The following is a 25790-nucleotide window of genomic DNA, read 5'->3' as shown; positions in this document are numbered from 1 at the left end:
GGGTAATGGATGAGCCTGGTTGTCACCTCCAGATGTGTGTGTGTGTGTGTGTGTGTGTGTGGGGCAGCGCGGCCGCAGCCCTCCCTCAGAGGCTTGGGGAAGTAGGGTAACCTGCTTACAGAGAACTGTTTTCCCCTCAGGAAATGACTCGCGGGCAGACAAGTTTATTACCAAGGACGCTCCCAAGACGCGGCCCGCTTTTACAACGCTGCGGAAGACAAAGAGTCACAGTGAATACAGACGGGGATCACACGAAGAACAACGGCAGCAGAACTGAGCAAGGGTAATGCCAGTAGGAAAGACGAGCCATATTACACGAAGCAAACGCTTCATTACACACAAACGATCCGTCGTAACCCCCTATAATCAGCTGCACGCAACAAGCCAACGCGGACATGCCTCAGCCAGATACGTACTGCACGGTGAAGAAGACCCTATCAAGGGGAAAACGCGGACCTTCATTCATGAATGCCGGCAGAGACCCCTCACCACCAGCGTCATATGGTACGGTGACGCACGCTCAGGCAAACATCCCGAAGGAAGACAGTAACTTTGACGAGTGTGTTTGTGTCTGCTGGTGATGGTAGGGGTTGGGTCGGGGTACCCTGGGGGGAGGTTTAGAACTGGACATCGACAATTGCTTTCTTGAAGCAGCACAGCGAAAGCACATTGTTTTCGTGACGTCATTGGCTTTGTGTCTGTTTGTCTCGCCTTCTCTTTCTTCCTCCACCACTCATTGTGTGTGTGTGTGTGTGTGTGTCCACACGTCATATCCGCCTGCCACACGCCTCAGACCTCATCACATCCACCCCTCCAGAGACGCGGCTCCCACCCTCACCCACAACCCGCGCCACACAAGTCACAGAAACTTTCGTAACTAGAAATTGCCGTCGTTCCCACCCAGCCACTCAGGTTTATTCCCCAAGAGTGTGTCTCGAGTGTGTCCTCTGTCCCAGACTCACACCCGGAGTAAGTTTACTATGACAAACTCGGCGCTGACTTGCATGATTTGCACAAACGTGTAATTTTCCTGGGAAATACATCACGTGCGTCTAACTGCTTGCTCACATCACCTTAATACCGTCTTGTACTTAACCTTCATTCCCAACTTTGCACGGTAATTCACGGCGTGGTGGAGGTGCGCTGTAGGCAGTACGTCTGGCGGCCTTTGGCAGATGGTGTTATTTGTCCCGTAATTGTCAACAATTACTGTGAGGCAGAAGCGCTTATTGCTCTGTTTGTTGACAGTTTTTTTTTCAGGGATGATTGATGTATCATAAAACGTGATCATTGTGTGTGTGTGTTTGTCTATATATATATATATATATATATATATATATATATATATATATATATATATATATATATATATATATATATATTATAACGTTCACAGTGGTAGATATAGGATTGAACGTTCTTATATCTCAATGATCGAGTTGTGATTGGAACAGTCGATTGTAATGACTGACGGTCCACGTGAAGGCGCATCGCGGGTTGGCGGGCTGAGGAGGCCTCTGTGACGGGGGTGTGTCTCAGCAGTTTATTGCCGCCAGACTGCCGTGTGAGCTGCATATTATTAAGAATATTACCTTTAAGTTTGGTATTGGGCGAGGCGGGGCATCCTCCTGCACCCCGTCACAGCTTCATTTAGGCAGAGGAGGAGGAGGAGGAGGGACAAGGGTCCTTCCGATCCTCCAGGATGATCGTCCTTTGATATCCTTCCTGGCGCGTGTCAAGTACTTCCCTGGTGTCTGTGGTGGTGTCGGGTTCACGCGAGGCGCTGGCCCCTCCTCCTCCTCCACACTGTGTTGACTCGGGACCTGAAACAGAATATGGGATGTCCCAGAGGGCCTGTCCCATTATCGTAGCTATGTCTTCATCGCTCAGGTGGGAAGAATATTGGTCTCTTGTCTCGAGACATACGTGGAAAAAGATCCACCGGCACCAAGGCGTTGCTGGAATGTAGATGTAGTAGTGCTTAAGCCAGGAAGCAGTTATGGCTGTGGATGCTGAGTGATCTTGACTTGATAGAAGTAGATGTATCGTGTAGATAGTAGGATAGACGTTGGAGAGCGATGTAGACCGTATCATGGATGATATATACTATGGCAATAATGGTGAAGGTTATGGAGGATCAGAGAAAATAGAGGCTTGAATAACTTTATAGTAGGTAAAATACTAGTGAAAAACAGAACCTCTGAAAACTTTATTTCGTTCAGTCGATTTCAGAAGTAAGGTCAATATTGATTCGTCTCTAGAGAAGGTCAGGGAAGGTTTCCAAGGGTTCTGGTGGTTGTTAAATCGTTTGACCCAAGATGACGCATGTTTACCCCTACAGTTTCCGTGATTGTTCAAACCCCTCGCTTCTATTGCTTATGTGACTTTGTAAAATGAAACGTAATGATCCAGATCAAGTGCATGATTGCGAAACACATAATCACTCGGTATACTGAATCGTTATCGCTGTGTCGCACAAAGGTTTTCTATACCCGATTATGATGAGAGCCATCTTCATATCCTCACACACTCCGACGTATGCCCTTCCCTCTCCTCCGTCCTGACTTAACACTTTGGGGAAAAGCAAAGCATAGGAAAAATCAAACAAAAAACGAGAATACACGATAAAAATGAAAGTGTATCATTAACTCGAGCCTAGCGCGCTGTCATGCGCCAGGTCAACAAACATTTTGAGTGGAGTTTGCTCGAAACACACACACACACACACACACACACACACACACACACACACCTCGACATGCAGATGTGAACTGATTCCCTCACCTCCAGCCCAGCTTTACCTCCTGATTATAGAAAATGAAATTTTAAGTTTTTGAGTGTTTCTCTGTGAAGTTCACTCTCACGACTTAAGCATTAATGTGGGTTGAATATATATATATATATATATATATATATATATATATATATATATATATATATATATATATATATATATATATATATTTATATATATATATATATATATATATATATATATATATATATATATATATATATATATATTTCTTTCTTTCAAACTATTCGCCATTTCCCGCATTAGCGAGGTAGCGTTAAGAACAGAGGACTGAGCCTTTGAGGGACTACCCTCACCTGGCCCAATTCTCTGTTCCTTCTTTTGGAAAATTAAAAAAAAAAAAAAAAACGAGAGGGGAGGATTTCCAGCCCCCCGCTCCCTCCCCTTTTAGTCGCCTTCTACGACACGCAGGGAATACGTGGGAAGTATTGTTGCTCCCCTATCCCCAGGGAAAATATATATATATATATATATATATATATATATATATATATATATATATATATATATATATATATATATATATATATATAAATTGGATCGATGTGGTATACCGGGGTTGACGTGCTGTCAGTGGATTGAATCAGGGCATGTGAAGCGTCTGGGGTAAACCATGGAAAGTTGTGTGGGGCCTGGATGTGGAAAGGGAGCTGTGATTTCGGGCATTATTGCATGACAGCTAGAGACTGAGTGTGAACGAATGGGGCCTTTGTTGTCTTTTCCTAGTGCTACCTCGCACACATGAGGGGGGAGGGGGATGGTATTCCATGTGTGGCGAGGTGGCGATGGGAATGAATAAAGGCAGACAGTGTGAATTGTGTGCATGGGTATATATGTATGTGTCTGTGTGTGTATATATATGTGTACATTGAGATGTATAGGTATGTATATTTGCGTGTGTGGACGTGTATGTATATACATTGTGTATGGGGGTGGGTTGGGCCATTTCTTTCGTCTGTTTCCTTGCGCTACCTCGCAAACGCGGGAGACAGCGACAAAGCAATAATGATATATATATATATATATATATATATATATATATATATATATATATATATATATATATATATTGTTTGGTAGGACTTTACGGTTATCAATTGCAAGGATTACTAAGGCCGTCAAACGTACAGCCACATCCACAAACGGAGAAAATTCCCGGTGTATTCAGGGGTTAAAATAATCATATACCAGACCTCACACTCCAGCGCTGAGCATGTGGATTGTCATTATATACAGTTGTATTGGTTAGTCGTTTGTGTAGGCTTCAGTCCTATCAACTGCCGGGGGTCGTTAAAGCCGTCACGATCAAGCAATCTGTACCAAACGAACAACCTTGTGATACCTCCAGGGACAGACTGTGAGGTAAGGACAGACGGAGGGACGACCTTCAGACATCAGTAAAGGCAGTTTCGGGGAGGTAGATGGCAGCACCTACCTAGGTTATTGTGTTTATAGTGCCATGCTTGTATGCCTTTTTGTGCTTGTTGGCGATTGATGTATTTTCTGTTAATTTTCTTGTTTGTTGAGTTTATTTTCTGTCCTTGTTGTGTTCGTGTATTTATATATATATATTTTTTGTGATTACTTCTGTGATGGCTACTTATGTAATTTGAATATATTTGTGTCTTTAGTTGGCATATTTATTAGTAATTTTCAGTACTTTTCCATATCTAAATTTTTCGAAATTTAATCCCCTTTATTCCTAAGTTATATATTTTATAATCTAAGTTCAAAAATAATTTTGTAACCTGTTTTACATTTTATCATTTATTTTTCTTATTTATTAATTTATATATTATATTTTATCCTCCATGATCGTTACTGCACTGTCACCTGCATGCCCCGATGCTCCCCGTCCATGGCACTGCTTCGCACCGTTGTCACTACTTGACAATGCTGGTGTTGCTTGATAACCGTGGTCACTGCTTGGCAACAATGACTTCTTGGCGGCACTCACCTCTCCCTGCTGCTGCTTGCTACTTCTTTCCCCCCCTCACTCCCTGTGCCCTTCATTTCTCTCTGGCATCTCCTCCTCCCACTCTTCTTCTTCTTCTTCTTCTTCTCGTGGCTGTCGACTTTGCATGATGCTCAACATTCTCCACCAATCAGGAGGTAAGAGCGCAAATGTTTACTGTACGTATGCCCCTCCCCCCCAAGTACTTATCTCGTGTTTGATTGGTTGATGCTATGGTTTGCTACGCTTACTAGTCTTGTCATATGTTTTTAATGTTTCTTTTTAATCTCCTTAAGTGGGATACACAGTAGAGAACCTTTCTAACTTATTCTGGCACTTGGGTAAACTAAAATACTTTTGTATAGAATGCCTAAAAGTTAGCGAAGAACTGAGTTTTTTTTTTCTGATAATTTGTTGGACATTGTGCAACTGCTTCGCATCGGATCTTGCCAGATGTTGATACATAAGTTTGACCATGTGGCAACCTAGTGTAGAATGTTGATGTAGTATGGGGAATAGACCAGCTTAAGGTGTTTGTATAGAAATAGGCCATTCGGAAGATCTGTTAAGGTAGAGTCGCCTCTTGTGTGGCTCTATCATCAGAGGACGAGGCAAAGTACAATCTCGTCAAGAACCTTTTCGTTCCAAAGGAGCCATCATTTCTCTGCCACTGAACGTAGCGGCGCAGCCTTGAAGCTGTAGGAGCTACGTCAAAAGGAATTCTGGGCTGATTTGATTCACAAGAAAAATATGTTTGAGGAAAAAAATCTCTAGTCCCCTGGACGTGCTCGACGAATGTTGTCATTTCATAATGCTATATTGTCATACATTCTGGACTATATGTGGACGTTACAGCGTTGCAGGAAATAACATTTGAGCGGAAAATTTGTATTCGCCGGAGCAAAGGCATGTCTGCCATGATTGATTTATCCTGGCTTTGTGACGGTAGGCCACGTCTCATATATCCTGGTAGTATGTACCATGCGTCTCTCTCTCTCTCTCTCTCTCTCTCTCTCTCTCTCTCTCTCTCTCTCTCTCTCTCTCTCTCTCTCTCTCTCTAACACACACACGCAACAGAATGGACGCCTGAAGTGGAGAGAGAGAGAGAGAGAGAGAGAGAGAGAGAGAGAGAGAGAGAGAGAGAGAGAGAGAGAGAGAGACGAGCTAGGATTTGTGCTTGGTATTCGGAGCGTTAATATTAACCCAGTGTGTTGCAGGCAGGCAGGGTTGATAGTGTTGAAGGTTTTGGGGTTAGAGCAGCACCACTGTGGGGTTGTTAGTGCTGTATGTGGGTTGGATGCACTGCTTGTGTGGGGTTGTTAGTGCTGTATGTGGGTTGGATGCACTGCTTGTGTGGGGTTGGTCGTGCTGTATGTGGGTTGGATGCACTGCTTGTGTGGGGTTGGTCGTGCTGTATGTGGGTTGGATGCACTGCTTGTGTGGGGTTGGTCGTGCTGTATGTGGGTTGGATGCACTGCTTGTGTGGGGTTGGTCGTGCTGTATGTGGGTTGGATGCACTGCTTGTGTGGGGTTGGTCGTGCTGTATGTGGGTTGGATGCACTGCTTATGTGGGGTTGGTAGTACAGCCTGTGTTGGGGTTTGCTGTAACCTTGACATTGTCGGTGCACCGTATGTGGGTGGGGGTTGTCAGTGTTGCATGTGATTGGGGTGGGAAAGATAATTCATCGGTGAGTTGCGCTTTAGGTTTCCATGGATGTGCACGTGAATAGACTGGATAAACTACTTAAATATTTCAGTAAGATAGAAATACAGTAAAAACCTTCACTTAGTTGGGGTACGTCAGCCCCTCTTGTCTCTTTAGCGTTGCCAAACTCAACCCGAAACTTTTCGCTCTCCAGGTCCCCTAACGAGGTCGTTAGCGCCTGGAACGACCACTTCTTGTATCATGGGGTTATTTAAATGCGTCGTGACATAAAAGGGCTGTGCGGCAGGCTAGGATTTGTCGAGCGTTTTAATTTCTTAAGCACGACTTTATGATCTCTCGTCACGACGGTACGACATTTGAACACGACGTTACGATATTTTAGCAGGATGTGACGACCCTTGAATACGGCCGTACAGACCTTTACGTGTGATGGCCTGACCTTTCAGGGGGGCTTCCGCCAGGGGGTGAGGAAGGTCGAGCAAACAGAGCATCATTAAAGCTTTGCGAAATCGGTTCGAGTTAGTAAGTGTGTCCGACGGTCGTGGTGTGGAATCCTTCTCCCCTGGATTCGTTTCCCTTGCTCTTTGTTCTGTGGAGTGGTCGGGTCTTCGGAACTGGTCTGCGTGATGAGAGGGGGGTTTCGGACGAGGCCGGTGAGCTGGGAGGGTGATGGGAGAGGGTTGGGACGTGGGGTCTGGATGGCCAGGCTGGGGAAAGGTCAAGGAGAAGTGAAGGAAGGAGCGTCATGATAGCCTTTCGGCTGGATACACTTTTTAAATGACTTGGTAGCATTTGTGTCGTACGTGGCGTAGGTGTTGTTGTACTGGTGTGTGTGTGTGTGTGTGTGTGTGTGTGTGTGTGTGTGTGTGTGTGTGTGTGTGTGTTGCCCATTTATTTGGTGTTCCTTCCCCCTCCTTTAGGAATGAGAGGAGGGGATAGGGTCTCTTTTAGGGGGAAGAAAACCCTTTAATGTAGAGATAGGATCATTTGATATAGAATTAAGCTCTTAATGGGTGGAAAGGGATGGGTGAGACAACCCTTAATGATATGAACAGTCATTAATAGAGGTAAGGGGAGGGAGGGAGGGAGGGGGAACCATTAGTATGGGAGGGGGGGGAGTCCTAGATAATTAGATTGGGTCCTTAGTGATGAAGTCACCCTCAAGTAGTGGCATATTACCTCGTGAATCTAAAGACCACCGTCACATAACATCGTCTGTGTAGGTGTTTAAGCAGGTGTGAGGGGGGAAAGCACCAGGGGAGGTGTTGCAGGTCTGCAGGGAGACCACATTCCGAACCATGGGTCGACCAGGGCCTGCGTGTCACGGCGGACGGCTATGACGAAGCGTTGGTATCATGACGTACCGCTACTGTGAGGCCAGCGCTACACTTGGCGTAGTCGGGGATGATGGTGGGTCATTAGCAGGGGGGGGTGGTGTGGATGGCACTAGTATCAGCGACCGTATTGGTGGAAAAACGGATTATAGGATTACCGATTGGCAGCGGCGCTAATGCTGTCAAGAACAGGTGCGGCTCCGGGAGAGAGAGAGAGAGAGAGAGAGAGAGAGAGAGAGAGAGACAGAGAGACAGAGAGAGAGAGAGAGAGAGAGAGAGAGAGAGAGAGAGAGAGAGAGAGAGAGAGAGAGAGAGAGAGCAGTTTCTCTGGTGTAAAGAGACTTGTCATCGTCCCTCGATATTTCGTTGTCGTTTTCTTGAGTCTTTCCTGCGAAATGTTAGATTGTGTTCCTCCTCCTCCTCGACCAGATGGCACGGTTGGTGTTGAGAGGGTCAGGGAGGAGCGGCCGGTACGGTCCAGCCTCTCACCTTTACCGGACGGGTACTGGCTCTTGGATCCATATGTGGCATAGCACTTTCTCATGCCAGTTCTCCGCAGACGTTGCCTGTACGTGAAAAGATTCGTATAATGATCGATATTACCTTCAGCCGTGCACGACTCTCTCTCTCTCTCTCTCTCTCTCTCTCTCTCTCTCTCTCTCTCTCTCTCTCTCTCTCTGTCTGTCTGTCTCTCTCTCTCTCTCTCTCTCTCTCTCTCTCTCTCTCTCTCTCTCTCTCTCTCTCTCTCTCTCTCTTTCTCTGTCTGTCTGTCTGTCTGTCTCTCTCTCTCTCTCTCTCTCTCTCTCTCTCTCTCTCTCTCTCTCTCTCTCTCTCTCTCTCTCTCTCCTTCATGACGTGTGTGTGTGTGTGTGTGATTGTTTATGTGGTGTGTGTGTGTGTGTGTGTGTGTGTGTGTGTGTGTGTTTGTTTATGTGGGGTGTGTGTGGGGTGGGGTTGGTGTGTGGGGTGGTGGGGGGTGTCAGCGGGCGGGAGGTGGTCTGGGAGTCACTGGGTCCATCGCCACCACCACCACACACTCAGCGCTACACACACGTACTACCATCACCACACTACCACCGTGCACTACTACACACTTACCACTGCACACTCACACCACTACCACACACTCCCGCCACTACACATTCACCACTCTACATTCACCACTACATACACACACACTGCTACATTACCACCACTACACATACACTACTACACTACCACCCACTACTACACACTTACCACTGCACACTCACACCACCACACACTCCCGCCACTGCACATTCACCACTCCACACACACACACACACACACACACACACACACACACACACACACACACACACACACTGCTACATTACCACCACTACACATACTACCACACTACCACCTCACTAGACGCACACTACCACAATACCACAGTCGCTGGTGTAGTTCATACCGATAACAGGATGAGCCGTTCGTTAGGCCTGATTCACATTAGGTAAACTAATGGACCAGTGAAGTTAGTGGGCGGGGTAGTTGTTTGTAGAATGTGAGTGTGAATAATTCACCGAATTAATCAGGCAAATGAGAGTTGGGGAACAGATTTGTTAACGTTATAAATGGCTTATGGGAAGAGGTAACGAGGAGACAGACGAAACTAGGAACACTTGGTGATAACGATCGGGGAGGGAGGAGGCCTGACCTGGGGTTTGTAAGGTCAACTCGGGTCATTGAGGACGGACCTGGCATGGCGGGTAGGCTCATCTCATGGAGGACTGACCTAGTGTCCGGTCACCTCATACCTGACGTGCCAGGTCACCTGAGGTCACATGGGGGGCGGACCTGGAGTGTTAGGTCACCTCAGCTAATGGAGGTCGGGCTCGACATGTCGGGTCACCTCAGGTCACACACGGAAAAGTAAGGTATTCCGATACCGGAAAAGCGGATCTGTATCTTGTATGTGCTGTGTTCCTGACGCAGGCGATGATGGTGGGGAGCAGGAGGCCCGCTCCCTGGGTCGGCTGCAGGAGGTGAGGGGGGTCGGTCGGGAGGGTGTGTGTGTGTGTGTGCGTCGGAAGGGACAGGAGTCGTCAGGGAGTCGGGGTGTTAACTGAGGGACGTTATGATTGGTGACACAGATTGTGAAGCAGACCGTAGGAATGCTGGGGTATCCCCGGGACACAGAACCTACAACAGACGGCTTTGTATTAAATACACACACACACACACACACACACACACACACACACACACACACACACATACACACACACACACATATTTCTATATCCTCTCCCCTCAGTACGTTTAATTTTGTGCCTCATTCTGGGATGTATGCAAGAAACTCCTCAGGGTTTTAGTTACTCATTACGTGAACATAGATGTACTTACAACCATTACAAGTACTTTTATTACATAGTTACATCGTTGATGCATACACATATACTGGTACATAGACAGATTCATACACCTCACATACACTCCCAGGAAGTACATATAGAAAGAGAGAGTCTCGATGGAATGACAGACCCAAACACGAGCCTCAGACAGTGTGGACGCTTCCCTCGTCATCATGTCAACACTCACGTTGGCCGGTGTGACGTGCGGCAGTCGCTCGTCATTCCATAAAACAATATGACATTAGAACACACTAGGGCTGAGCCCCTGGTCTTGTTAATCTCTCATATACTTTTCCTCTTCTCTTTAAGCTTCTGCTATTATCTCTATTCCCAAGAACCCTCTCTAACAAATCCCCCCTCTCCTACTATCTTTAATTGCCCAAGCTCTTATCGCCAACTGACGGTCAGAAAAGCCGGCCCCCCAGCACCGGCACTTCCCTGAACAGATGTATAACAAACCTTTATAGTCGTGTACCGTGTTCATTATGGCTCACTGCTCGACCCCTGTTGACAGCCATGATCTCCAGCGATATACATACTGCTCACTCTCAGAGGGGATAGATGGAGACGTACTTTACTGTTGAGGTTAGTGTTGTGTGGTGAGGCTGTGGTGGATGAGGGTGTATCCATCCCGCCACCATCATATCCTGCTCCCCTTCCCAAGGCTTGTAGAACTGGCGTCTTGTGTGTTACATGAAACACGATAAGTTCCCAAGTGCACTTTCGTGTAATGATCACATCATCAGGGGGGTGATATAAGAATGAGATAAAGAACAGTCAGTTGATAAACGAGGAAGAGACGTGGCTATGACGCCATTGATAAAAAAAAAAAGTCTGGGTTATTCCCTGCCAGTTCACTGATGATGATAATACTAATGATAATAATAATAATAATAATAATAATAATAATAATAATAATTGATGATAATGATAATAACAGTGAAGATAATCATACTTGTGAAGATGACGAGACTATAATGATAACGGAGATGTGTCCGAGGTATGAGACAATGTCGACCCCGGCTGGGTCACCTTGGGTCACCCTGGACATCGTTAGAAGATAATAAGGTGGTGTCCTGCCTGGTGGGGCCCTTCCCCCGGGGCCGTATATTGTTGGAACTACCTGCCGCCCACCTCCAGATGACACCAAAGTCTTCAGCTATCCTGAAAGGTTCTGTATTTTTGCGACTTCTTTTTTTTTTTTTCAAGGAATAACTCGATCCTCTGTATTCTAGTGGATCGGAATATTTATTTCTAGTGTTAGTTTTGTGCGTTTTGAAAAAGAAATGTTCGTAGAAGAATTAATGACATATGATGTTAATTTTCAATGCATTTGAATTACAAGCATTATTTCATGATATTGTTATTTTTCATTATATCTCATTTCAGATTGTATGTAACAAACTGGCTTATTGATCATTAAGAGATAAAAGTATCACATTCAACGTCATATACATATATTTGGAATTAGTTCTTTAAACGTGTGTAACCTGACGTGAATATTTTTCAGTAACTCACAGCTGACGTTTTTTTTATGGTGTCATGATGAGTTAGCAGTAGACAGACATTAATACCAACAATAACAAAGACACATTTATTTGTTCTCTATGTTTTGTGTTACATTTTCTGGGTGGGTGACCTTTTTATCTGTAAAAGAAAAAAAAGATATAGATATATGTTATATGAATTGCTCAGGGATTTGTGCCTGCATATTTGTTATTATTTTTTTTTGTTCATAGTTGCGCACCAGTGTTCCGGGGTTAGTACCAGGAACGAACGAGGAAACAGCCTCATTCACTGACATCCGCTGTAGCCATCCTCTCGTGCCATCAGTTTCTTTTTTATATTATAGAACTCCATTTTATACATGACTGTTCTTTTAGGAAATAAAGTTTGAAATAGATATAGAAAAGTCGGGTAAGACTTATTGTGACCATAGTGAGTGCTCATTGCACTGAAACAGTGAATAGTTATGATCGATACAACTGAATAGGTTTATGATTTTTTATATATTACCTTCTACGAACGGCCGCCACCCTTGCGGGAGAGTGGCATGTCCTCACCTCACCCCGCACACCCTCCAGCATGACCAGGAACGCCCTGGTGGAAGCTGCAGACGTAACACAGCGAGCGACAAGCGAAACGTGGAACTTCCAGCGTCTAGATCTGACGATTTAGCATATGGCAGAGAGAGAGAGAGAGAGTTATGAGATATCTCACTGCTTGCACCATAGATGGGAGGGACTCAGTGCTTCGCTGTGACTGCGTGTGAACCAGCAGGTGGGTTACGACCCACAGTAAACTATTACCATTAAAGTCGAATTTTCTTGCGAAGGCGAGCAAACGTTGAGCGTTGCTAATGATTATATATATTTTCCCATGATTAAAACCCCGTCCTCTCTCTCTCTCTCTCTCTCTCTCTCTCTCTCTCTCTCTCTCTCTCTCTCTCTCTCTCTCTCTCTCTCTCTCTCGCTTCTGCGAAGAAAAAAAAGAGAAGGAAACGAGAGTACTGTAATCTGTCCACACCTGTCTCTATCCTGTGGTCACATTATGAACATTTTCAACATCTTTTTCAGGGGAAGAAAAATATCTTGTGAGTTCGTCATGGTTAAGCGCAGGTTGGCAGGTTGAAATGGCGTGGAACACTTACGCACGCACACACGCACGCACGAGCGGGCGGGCAGTTCCGTGTGTGTGTGTGTGTGTGTGTGTGTGTGTGTGTGTGTGTGTGTGTGTGTGTGTGTGATCCTTTGTAGGTTATATGTATATTCATTCTCTTTCATGTGTGTGTGTATTTAATGTATTTCATGTGTATTTAAAGTATTTGTTTTGTGTTACACACACACACACACACACACACACACACACACACACACACACACACACACACACACACACACACACATATATGTATATAAACCAGTCCTTGTTTGTAGCCAGTAGACAACGTATCTGATGTACGATTTAGGACTTTATTGGTTGAGCTTCCTGTACCCTTGCATACGAAACCTTCTGTACTTTAACTACCCTAACTAGCAAACAAGAAGTGATTACCTTCACCATCTACCAACATATATCAATTAATTAACAGACGACCCATCCTATTTACCAGAGTACGTCATCTGTTTTAACTGTCAGTTCACCTTAACGTACCTAACAAGTTATCTTCTGAGTATCTCTCATAAAACCCCAGTTAATATCCTCTACAAACGCCTAACTACCTCGTTCCCATAGTAACCCTATTGGAGGTTCCTAATCACACTTAGCTAATTAATATCCACGACCTTACCCTTATGATGGTACGACGCTTGGTAATGATGGCTCGGCCTGTGACCTGACCTCTGATGGTCAGATCAGAGGTTGGAACATCATACCTAATGGTCGTACCGTCGTGCTCAAGGGTCGTGCCCTCGTGGTGAAAGGGTTAACTACCTCAGCTCCCCGCACAGCCAACCGTTTTAATCACCTTATTAAGCAGCTCCATCAAGGCACAGATGCCAGTAATCATATACAGGCAGTTAACTAACTTCATTCGTCTCGTGAGCAACCATCTGCCAGCTCAAACTACCTCCTCTAATTACCGAACACCTGATTATCCATTTACTTCCTGTGTCCACCTAATTACCATCTCATGTAGGCTTTAGGACCCTCTAATGATGATGAGGTTCACTCCATAATCACCTCCTCTGACGACTGCATTGTCTACTTCAAACGACGTGACGACTTATCCTAACCACTTAACGACTTTCTCCTCTAACCACCCAACGACCTCTGCTGCAGGTGATGGGCCTGAGGTTCTGCAACGAGGCGTGTCTTCAAGCCCAGCAGCTCTGGCCTATGGCGGATGGCGAACACGAGTTCAAGAACCTGACGCCACTACAGGTGAGTGTCATCACGGGGTCATGCTGGGTCTCCGGCTGTCCGTCAAAACCTCGTCTTTCGTCACTTCGCCTAGAACTACCCGTCGTGGCCACAATAGACGACCTGCTTACGTCACCATTTAGTTGTTAGTGCTCTGGGATCATTAGCATATTAATTCCAACCCCTTATGTGTTTGAAGTCGGTGAGTTTGAAATACCTGGGTACCTTTAGAATCCATCATAGTTTTTTTCTTTAAGTGGCTTCATATCTGATGATGTCTTTCCCTTCGCTTGTAAGGTTTCGGCCAGTGTGATATATATATATATACGTCTCATTCCTTTATATTTATGGTTGGGCTTTAAGGGGATTTTTAAGTGTCTCTTCCCTTCCTGTGCAGGGTAGAGAGAGAGAGAGAGAGAGAGAGAGAGAGAGAGAGAGAGAGAGAGAGAGAGAGAGCAATTTCACCCCGATTTATATCTTTTACTTCCTCCTCAGTCATGGGACTGAAGGGATTAATTCATCATACCTCAATGGTCTTCCCATCAGACTCGAGGGGATGGCATTATACCTGAGGGGTCTGGGGTCATTATACTCACTGGTTGAGTCATTTTTCTTCGTTTATTCATCATACTCGGGAAATGTTGGTATGTTCAGTTGGGTGATTCAATAGTTTTATTGGACCAAGTCATGTTACTCCTATGTTCAGTTGGACTAAGTCATGTTACTCATAAGTTCAGTTGGACCAAGTCATGTTACTCATAAATTCAGTTGGACCAAGTCATGGTACTCATAAATTCAGTTGGACCAAGTCATGTAACTCATATGTTCAGTTGGACCAAGTCATGTTACTCATAAATTCAGTTGGACCAAGTCATGTGACTCATATGTTCAGTTGGACCAAGTCATGTTACTCACAGGGCTAAAATCATATGACTCATAGCATTATGTCGAGGGGGTGCTATATATTTTAAGGTTTGTCATCTTACTTCAGTGGAGATCTGTCGTGTACTTCATATGTTAGTTCTTAAATCACTCAAGACTCCTCATGTTATTCTTCTGCTCTTTTAAAGTCATATTGACCGAGTATCATGTCTGTTCTCTGATGTCTTCATTATTTACTCTCTCTCTCTCTCTCTCTCTCTCTCTCTCTCTCTCTCTCTCTCTCTCTCTCTCTCTCTCTCTCTCCATCCTTACTTCATCTGCCGTTTGAATTACGGATAGAGTATTGGAAATGGATATAGAATTTTCCATGTTTGATTTTCCATGTGTGTGTGTGTGTGTGTGTGTGTGTGTGTGTGTGTGTGTGTGTGTCAGACACCCTGACGTGATTCCTACATTATGGAAATGACTATATTTTGGTGTTTTGACGTAATTCTGACTGCGTGACATTGGAGGATGATACGGCCGCACTCCGTTGGAAGATCCTCTTGTTTGTAAACACGTCAGGCGAGGACTCTCCCGGGAGCTGTGGAGTCGTTGGTACCCCTTCTTGTGGGTGTGGCACTGTCGGGTCACGTGACGACCACCATGGCAGACAGGCAGGTCAGGTCAGGTCAGGTTAGATTTCTCCTTACTGTTCTTGTTTTCTATGTTTTGCTGCGGAAGTGGGACGGGCTGATGTAATGATAATCCCCACTGCCTCTCTCTCTCTCTCTCTCTCTCTCTCTCTCTCTCTCTCTCTCTCTCTCTCTCTCTCTCTCTCTCTCTCTCTCTCTCTCTATTTATCTATCTATCTATCTTTATCTCTGTTTCTATCTCCATCTTTCTCCCTTTCCTTAATGCATATTTTTCTCCCTCATGTTTTTCCTGTAAGCCACACTCACTCACGGTCCCTCTCACCTCTCCCTCGCCCTCTCACTGTATCTCCCTGGCCCCCCGTCCGCTCACCCCCTCATCAATCAGTTTCCAATCCTCAAAAACTTGGGTCAGCTTGGGTCAGTCTGCCTCTCATTACCTTCCCCAAGACTGGTGCCTTCTCACCTTGACCTCCCGGCTCGTTATTCTTGAACTTTAGGAAGTAAATCTTGACCTCTGACCTTTGTCCAATAAATCATGCCCCTCTGAACTATAGGTAGTAATTCTCAGTCCTTGACCTTCACCACAGAGTTCATGTGACGTGTATGACCTATATATAGTCCTGGTGTGACCTCGGATACGTATGACGTATGACGTGAGAGATTTGGATGACCCCGTGACCTGAGGTGGTGGGTAGTGAGCCCGCCGTGACCCCTGCCTACCAGCCTGGTGACCTGAGACGTCAAGTGTGACTGACCTCCTCCTCCTCCTCCTCCTCCTCCTGCAGGACACGCTGGTCAAGCGGCTCGGGTCAGGTGCGGTGCCCTTCACCTTCACCGTGTCATCTCTGGCGCCGCCTTCGGTGACCCTCCTGCCGGCCAGGACCTACGTGGGGGCGCCCATAGGCACCAACTACGATCTCAGGATCTTCGTAGGTGAGTAACGTTGCCTGTCAGGATCTTCGTAGGTGAGTAACGTTGCCCGTCAGGATCTTCGTAGGTGAGTAACGTTACCCGTCAGGATCTTCGTAGGTGAGTAACGTTGTCCGTCAGGATCTTCGTAGGTGAGTAACGTTGCCCGTCAGGATCTTCGTCGTCGTCCGGGTAAACCATTACTCATTCCCGGGTCTTTGGCAGCCACTGTCGCTTTTTCCTTACATTCCACGTCATTCATCCCCCCCCCTTGCTCCCCCCCTATTTATTCATCATACATGTTTGTATTATGTATACAGTATGTATTATTACCCATAACTAACTATAATATTCATCATACATGTTTGTATTATGTATACAGTATGTAGTATTACCCATAAGTAACTGGAGTATTCTCGGCCTGCATCAGAGAATATCTCGGCGCAAATATTGCACAGTCTTCATCGTACCGATGGGGGTCTCTAAGCCGCTTACTTCCACGCGGAAGAAACTGGGCAATTTGCTGGTTCTTAACAGGTCTGGAGGACATCCTGCCAGCAGGGAAACCTGAAGTCAAGAAGGATGTTTGATGACTTCTTGTGACGTGGAAGAATTCTTTCCTCAAGCTGCTCCTTCTGGCCTCTGGCGAGACGGTCCTGTCAAGGCATGGCAGTGATGTTCCTAGAGTGTCCTTGGGTTCCTAGAGTGTCCTTGGGTTCCCAGAGTGTCCTTGGTTTCCTAGAGTATCCTTGGGTTCCTAGAGTGTCCTTGGGTTCCTAGAGTGTCCTTGGGTTCCCAGAGTGTCCTTGGGTTCCTAGAGTATCCTTGGGTTCCTAGAGTATCCTTGGGTTCCTAGAGTATCCTTGGGTTCCTAGAGTATCCTTGGGTTCCTAGAGGATGCTAATCATGATGGTCTATTACCTCTGCCATCACTGTCACTGGTGCTCCTGTTCTCTGTGTAGCCTCAGATTCTTGGGATCGATGGTGTGTGTGTGTGTGTGTGTGTGTGTGTGTGTGTGTGTGTGTGTGTGTGTGTGTTCCTTTCTCATGTGAGCGGTAGTGATGATCTTTCAGGACTTCGTAAACATGGCCGACGGTAAGAACACCTCTTCATATCCTGTGATTCTCTCCCGTGAAGAAATAACATTTTTCTATACAAGTTTTATGATGGTGAAGTTCATATATATGTACATAGTAATTCTGGAAATTCATCAGACATAAAATAAGGATCTAGATGTGACCTGAATATCTGCTGATGAGGTCAGAGTATGGAGGCTCACAGATAAAAGTGAATCATTAATGTTCTGTTTGTGTTTTGCTTTCTGTAAACACCGTCGGGCATTACACATCCGGGATGAGTCTGCCCACAGCACAGTATTAATGATATGCCGCTGTTTTCAAAGTGTGCCGCGTTTTACATGAGCTTTTAGGAATGGTCGCTCTCGTATGATGAGCGCTAGAGAGAGAATGTATTCAAATACGAGCATCCTGTGTTGTTTCCTGACGCTGCGTGGCAGTAGCAGGGAAAACATATTCTGTAGTTGCTCTTAAGGTATGATGAACACCTTGGGTGAAGTGTAGGCCTACTGACCCGCCTAGGATTCAAACCCACACTGGCCCGACCCCGGGCGGGTCTGTGTGGGTCACAGTCATTAATGGTAATCACCACGGCACGAGTTTACAACGAAAAGTGGATTTTATTAACATAAAACAACGGATCAAAGTTGAACAAATATTAAAAGCGAACGTTGAATGTATTACAAATTCCCATAGGTATTAATGACGCGAGAATGAATTCAGCGTCCACCAGTTATTACAACACTCATAATGCTGTACTGAAATTGTTTTTGAATCGTGGCTGAAATTCTCGATGCGCGTCACTTCAGGAGAAGGTTTTGTGTGATGTGTATAGACTCTCATTTGCCATCTGTTTCACCTCTTGTACCTTTCTCTTGACCTCCTGCCTCTTTCTTTTATACATCTCCCAGTCATTTGCACTATTTCCCTGCAAAACCCGTCCAAATGCCTCTCTCTCGTCTCTTTCACTGATAATCTTACTTCTTTAATTACACTACAGTGTGAATAACTTAACGCCAGCTTTTCCAAGTACAGGGACTGAAGTAATGGTATCCTGTAATGTGTACTGAGGTGCCGGACCAAAGTTTGTATCATTATTACAGAAGGAAGTAACTGTAGTGTACCACACCTCCTGCTTGTGAGGGAGAAGGTCGGAGAGTGGAACACTGTTGTTCAGTGTAACATCCTCTCATTAATATTGTTGTTGGCAAATTGTGCTGTCTGCCGAGATGACGTTCTCGTTTTCTATTGCCTTGTAGAACTTCAACACGATCGTATCCATTTTTTTTATGTCGGGAGAATAAGTAATATTCTCTCTATGTCAAGTTTATGTATATTTGTGTGTATGTTGGTTCGTTTCGCTGCACATACACGAGGGTATAGTTTGTTTCTGCTGTGTTCCTCCTTCCCTACAATCAAGGTTTTGTGACATTTCATCATTTTAAGGGTGACTGAGGTAGATTATTGTTTCCTCTATCTCGTAGGATCTTGAAACCAAACGTCGTTAGAGATGGCGTGAAATATAAATATGATAATGAAAATGATTCGTTTTATTTATGGCAGGAGGAGATAGAGACTCGAAAATCCCTCTTGATTGTCGATTGGAGGGAGAGGTTTTGTGAGTTCAGGAATTTTAGAGGTGTTTGTTGGAGGGCTGTTGGTGAGTGTGGTAGAGAGGAGAGAAAAGTAGAGGGAAAGGAAGATGGTAACACGTCCCGGGGCGTTATGTTGTGACAGCCAAGGTTGTAACGTGTTATGTAAGAACGTCTTGTATGTATTCAATCCGTCAGCAGACTCCGTTTCCCCTGGCATGACCTAAGCGCCCCATACATAAAACAACTACAGAGTCACACAGACAGTCGTGGAGCGAGCCTCACCCTCGACACCACGTTCATTCAGAGGAAAGGTAAAAGTGATCTTGAATATGCGAAAAGAAATATGAATTTCACGAACTGAATTCAGAACTACAGACATCAGAGAAAACGGAGTTGCACCATGTTTGTGAACTAGAGAGAGAGAGAGAGAGAGAGAGAGAGAGAGAGAGAGAGAGAGAGAGAGAGAGAGAGAGAGAGATCTGAGAGAGAGAGAGAGAGAGAGAGAGAGAGAGAGAGAGAGAGAGAGAGAGAGAGAGAGAGAGAGAGAGAGGGGAGGGCCGTATATGAGTTGTTAAAAAGAAATGATACGGTTCAGTGCCCGTTGCTAAGATGTCCGCACATTCTCTTTTATGAAACTCGGGGACATAGAAACTTGTGTGCCGTATGTCGTTTTCGCTTCATCAGTCCTGCGCGGGAGGAAGGGGGGGTTAGGGGAGGTGATTCCCCCCCCTCCCCCTCTCCCTCCTCATCCTACAAGAAGCCACCAGAGGTGAGGTGGATGGGGCTGGAGACCTGCCTGGAGGAGGCCCTGGTGGTGGTCTCTGTGAAGTTCATGATTTTCAGATGGTAACGCGTGTGGAGGACCATTTGGGGCAGCTGGCTGTTTCAGGCTGGACAGGTCCAGGTGTCCGGCAGTGATGATGGACCATCTGCAGCCCTTATGACCAGCTGCCACGCCCCTCAAGACTAGATGATGTAGGGTTGGAATGCTCTGAGTGGGTCCACGAGGGGTGGAGGGCCATCTGCGGCCCTGGGGACCAGCTGGAGAGGGAAAGGTTAACAGCTGGTGCTGGCAGTGACAGTCTTCTCTTCAACCATCTGTTACTTTCCCCTCTCCTCCCATCTGCGTACCACCACCATCCATGTTTCTCTCGCCTTTGATCTCCTTTCTCCTCATATTACCCGCCATCATCGTATTTTCTCTCATTTCTCTTTCTCATTTTCCTATTCTCTCCCATGCCTTCTTCCTCAGGCTCCCTCCGTCGCCTTTCCTTCTTTTCCATCTCCATTTCCCCTTCCACTTTCCTCTCCTTTCTTTCCGAAATTTATCATATATTACCATTAGTCTTCTTTCTCATCTTCCTCTCTTTCGTGTTTTGTATTCTCTCTCTCTCTCTCTCTCTCTCTCTCTCTCTCTCTCTCTCTCTCTCTCTCTCTCTCTCTCTCTCTCTCTCTCTCTCTCCCAGTCCTCCACTGTCTCCAGAGAGAGAGAGAGAGAGAGAGAGAGAGAGAGAGAGAGAGAGAGAGAGAGAGAGAGAGAGAGAGAGCGCTCTGCTTCCTCTTCGTATGACCTCTCTTAATTAGCTTCTGTTAACAGAGAGAGAGAGAGAGAGAGAGAGAGAGAGAGAGAGAGAGAGCTTCCTCAGTCAGCAACTTCTCTTAAATAGCTTCAGGGGATCTGAGTCGAGTGACACCCACCCAGGAAGCTAATGTCAGCCAGAGAAGGGGAGGTGGAGGAGGCGTCTCGCTGTATCTTGTTGCTCCTGATATACCCTTGTTATATTCCTGATATACTCTCGTTATATTCCTGATATACCCTCGTTATAGTCCTGATATACCCTCGTTATAGTCCTGATATACCCTCGTTATAGTCCTGATATACCCTCGTTATAGTCCTGATATACCCTCGTTATAGTCCTGATATACCCTCGTTATATTCCTGATATACCCTCGTTATAGTCCTGATATACCCTCGTTATAGTCCTGATATACCCTCGTTATAGTCCTGATATACCCTCGTTATATTCCTGATATACCCTCGTTATAGTCCTGATATACCCTCGTTATAGTCCTGATATACCCTTGTTATATTCCTGATATACTCTCGTTATATTCCTGATATACCCTCGTTATATTCCTGATATACCCTCGTTATAGTCCTGATATACCCTCGTTATAGTCCTGATATACCCTTGTTATATTCCTGATATACTCTCGTTATATTCCTGATATACCCTCGTTATAGTCCTGATATACCCTCGTTATAGTCCTGATATACCCTCGTTATAGTCCTGATATACCCTCGTTATATTCCTGATATACCCTCGTTATAGTCCTGATATACCCTTGTTATATATTCCTAAGGTGTGTTGACGACACTGGTTGTCTTGGTATGCTACACTATCGTCCTGTATCATGGGTAAGGCCTGGACTGATGATGAGTATGGCGGTTATATCAAGAGTATATGTTATAGAATACTGTGTTGTGATTACTGATGTTTGATACGGGGTTGTGATAAAGGCCGCCAGAAATACAGGTATGTTATGATGGTGACGATGTGTTCTCCCACGATAGTGTAGACTGGCCTGGGTAGAGGGATGTGTTCCCTCCCTCGCTGGTGATGTACCACAGCCTAGCAACCTTCGTTTGCATCAGTTGTCTTCGGACGGGAATGCCGTGTACGTGGCCCGGAGGACTGTAATGATGAGAAGATGAGCAACGTTTTAGGTTGGATGAAATGCATTTTGGGTCGACAGGAATAAGGAAGGTATAAGTAAGAGGGAATGAGCTGTGAGAATGATGAATGATAATGAAGGAATCGTTGTGCCGTTATGATAAATGTGTCGTTTTTATTTATTGGATTTTATTTATTATTCCTTTTTTTTTGCTACTGAAAAAGACAGTTTTATGTTGGCTTTTTGGTTTTTTAACGACCTCATATTGTAATAGTTCTATTCTCGCTGCATGTGTCTGAGTGCACGAAATAGCTGTTAATTTCCGATAGCTCTCAACATGTTTTAATCGTTTGAAGTCATTTGTGACAAGTGTTGCCTGATTGGTCAGTCAAGAGGTCGACTGGGTCATGTATAGGTTGTGGGCGGCTGGTGTAGCATATCTGTGGGGGTATGTTATGAAGGTATGTCTTTGTATCAAAAGGGGGTATGATGAGAGCGGTATGATGTTTTGTTATATAGCAGCGGTGATGGATATAGCAGTGGTGATGGATAGGTTACATACAGAAGGGGTGATAAGTGGTGTATATATGCAGTGGTGGTGGTAATGGATGGAGTACATAGTAGTGGTGATTGGGGGGAGGGAGGGATGTATATACTAATGGGAATTTAACCTGGACTGAATGTAGAAGATTGCCTTAATCATTAAGGTAGGGTCATACGAACCCCAGAGGCGGCAAGTGAGCAAGGGTGAAGAGAAAGGAGAGAGAGAGAGAGAGAGAGAGAGAGAGAGAGAGAGAGAGAGAGAGAGAGAGAGAGAGAGAGAGAGAGAATTAGATAATTGAGGATGATCAGAGATATGGAAGAGAGTGAGATTTCGTGAGGAGAGAGAGAGAGAGAGAGAGAGAGAGAGAGAGAGAGAGAGAGAGAGAGAGAGAGAGAGAGAGAGAGAGAGAGAGAGCAAGTGGTGTCGTGAGGATGAGAAAGGTGGAGTGATACTCGGGAATAAGGATGACATGAGTTGCAGTCGGTGTGTCATGGTGCGGACGTCTGGATGGCAGAGGTTGCCATAGAGACAGGCTCGAGTTGCCAGGACTGGCTATCCACTCCACGATGGCTGAGGTTTGGATAACATGTCCACCTCTGATATGAAAATTCTCTCTCTCTCTCTCTCTCTCTCTCTCTCTCTCTCTCTCTCTCTCTCTCTCTCTCTCTCTCTCTCAGGACAGTACTACCCCTAGATGCCCTTCCTCTCCCTGGTCCCAAGGCTCTGTTGGTAAACAGAGAGAGAGAGAGAGAGAGAGAGAGAGAGAGAGAGAGAGAGAGAGTGAGTGGATAAGACGGTCTATCTCGCATTATGCAAATGTCACACAAGTACTGAATGTAAATGAATGTTCCTTGGGGCTTCCTCCTCCTCCACGCAGCACTCCAGACGTGCATATTGCACGACCACACTGAGGCGATGTGTTCCACACCGAGTCTGGGAGTGAAAGAATAACTTAGGTATAGAATTTAACATTGACCTTCGTTAGGTTACGTCTGTTAACTTGATAGAGAATAAAGGTCAGCTGAATCGTATTATTTCCAGGGTAAAGGTCGCTGCAGGTCCAGACGCTGTTACGCATGACACCTACGCTGATTGGATGACGCGATCAGGATGCATTGTTATCAGTTTCATGCGTCTGTTGTGACACGCTCCCCGCATGGGTTATCATCTTGTGAGAAGCTGACCCGAACAGGGTTGTTAGACCTAAACTATGATGAAGGCTTTCACGCTAACAGTGTTGAAACGGTAGTTGATCCTTGAGCACAACATTACGAACTTTGAGCACGACGGTACGACTCTTGAACACGACGGAACGACTCCTGAGCACGACGGTACTACCCCTGAGCACGACGGTACGATCCTTGAGCACGACGGTACGACCCCTGAACACGACGGTACGACCCCTGAACACGACGGTGCGACCCTTGAGCATAACAGTATGACGACCTTTGAACAGAAAACCAAGACCTCCAAATGCGACGGTCTCTCCTTAAAGGCTAGGTCAAGGGTCACGTCATCATATCGTAGGGTCGCACCACCGTGTTCAAGGGTCGTACCGTCGTGCTAAAGGGTCGTACCGTCGTGCTCAAGGGTCATACCGTCGTGCTCAAGGGTCGTACCTCGTGCTCAAGGGTCGTATCGTCGCCTCGTGGTCAAAAGATAAAGATAATGCACCTTGGAAGAATCGAACCCTGACCAATGAATTTTAAAAAGATATTAAAGTCTTGCCTGCTCCCCCCAACCACCCACCTCACCCAACCCAACGGTTCTGCAACGCGCCGGTAAAGTAGCCATCAGAAAGCCGGCAGAATATAATGTACGGCGGCGGAAGTTTACTTTCGTGAAAGTCTGCTTCATTATGCGTCGGAGGAACTGATACTTATGCAGAGTCTGCTTCAGTGTGCGTCGCTGGAATTTTGACTTCGGAAAATCGTGCATTTCCCTTCTGGCTTGAGTGACCGTAATGTATTTGGCCGGCGTGAACGTCAAAGGACGCCTAATTGACTCACAAGTTGGTGGAGCAAGGAATTTGAAACACACGTGCTTCAAGGGGTTCGAACCTGGGCAGCCAAAATACCGGGGTTATGTGTCACCATTCTCACCTGGGGGTTCGTGTTATCCTCCCCAGGGGTCATGTGTCACCTGATTCCCCCCCCCCCCCCTCCCCCGTGGCGGCCCCCAGGACGGGCCCAGTTTCTTCCCCAGGGGCCTGGAGTGTACGTAGGTGGTATAATCTGTGGCACCTGAGGAGCGAGTGGCTGGAGACAAGCTGATTAAGTGATTACCTTCCCACCCACTAGACACCTCCTCCTCTCATGCTGCTCCTCCTCCTCCTACTGTTCATCACTATGATATATATATATATATGTATATACATGTGTATGTGGGTGGGTTGGGCCATTCTTTCGTCTGTTCCCTTGCGCTATCTTGCTAACGCGGGAGAATGCGACAAAGTATAATGAAATGAATAAATATGTATATGGATAGATAGATAGACTATTATTATTATTGTTGTTATCGCCCGTAGGACTTTGTAAAAGGGGTTATTGGGTTATTATAACCCCAGCACCGCTGTTCAGGGGTTTTTGGAGCTCCAGGGGTGCGCTGCACTCAGGAGCAGAGGCAGTGAGGACTCCTGTGAGATGATTTCCCTGACGCCACAGCTGTGTCTGGGTCCACTGACGACGATGTGGCCTCGCCGGAGTTGACACTTGACTCGCGGTGTTGTGATGACGCTGTCGTATCTGTGAGGATTACCTCCTCCTCCTCCTCCTCTGGGGTTGTGCCGCCCTCCACCTCCCCAGTGTCATGGGCCCCACTCGCTCCACGAAAATGAAAAGGGTTGAAGTGGTGGTTCCCCCCACTCCTCCTCTCCACCCCTTGTTGTGCCTTCTTCAGGAGGAGGAGGCCCAGGATGTACCATTCGCTGGGAGTCTAGCCCACCAGGACCCCGGGGGAATGTTCCTGTAGGTGCTGGAGGAGAGGCGGCTGCACCTCCCTCAGTCGGGTTGCAAGTCTGTCTCCCACGCACGCACGGCTGGGGGATTACTGCCCTGCATGAGGGTAATCCTGACACACTTAGTGTTGTGAGGATTACTTGTGTTTCCTGTAGGATTACCTCAAGGATGGTTGTTGCTCGGGATTACTTCAAGTTCCTCCCTCCGGTCATCACGCGCGGTCATCACAACAAGCGAGCAGAGGTGTTGTGGTTTTCATTCGTCTGGTTGTGTTGACATCAGACACAAGTGTGGCACGGAATGCTTGTGTTCAGTCTGACTGTGGAGCACGTAATGGCCTCTCACTATCTCCTGCAGTAGTTACGCCGTTTAATTTACGTTGATCGTTAAAACCTCGTTATTACTTGCAAGTGCAGCTTTGATTATTAGGATGGTTTCATGAGTTCTCCTGTCATGCGAGAGGGGCCATGTGACGTGTTTGTGTGTGACCAGTCACTGTGTGTC

General features: G+C 46.0%; 1 protein-coding gene across 3 annotated transcripts in view; it reads left to right on the top strand.

Moving 5' to 3' along the window:
- The window catches only part of LOC139755319 (arrestin homolog), a 143955-nt gene that overhangs the window by 90520 nt on the left and 27645 nt on the right, over positions 1 to 25790 (top strand). For 2 of the 3 annotated variants that reach the window (XM_071673452.1, XM_071673451.1), the window contains exons 4-5: positions 13931 to 14032; positions 16314 to 16461. In XM_071673452.1, coding sequence (XP_071529553.1) covers positions 13931 to 14032; positions 16314 to 16461 — 250 coding nt within the window. Of the gene's footprint in view, positions 1 to 13928; positions 14033 to 16313; positions 16462 to 25790 lie in introns of all 3 variants that reach the window. The other variant, XM_071673450.1, reaches the window with a different exon arrangement.

This window comes from Panulirus ornatus, chromosome 19 (genome assembly GCF_036320965.1).
Source record: "Panulirus ornatus isolate Po-2019 chromosome 19, ASM3632096v1, whole genome shotgun sequence".
In the NCBI taxonomy this organism is placed as follows: domain Eukaryota; kingdom Metazoa; phylum Arthropoda; class Malacostraca; order Decapoda; family Palinuridae; genus Panulirus; species Panulirus ornatus.
The sequence above is the reverse complement of the archived record's forward strand: the minus strand, read 5'-3'. Positions and strand labels throughout refer to the sequence as shown.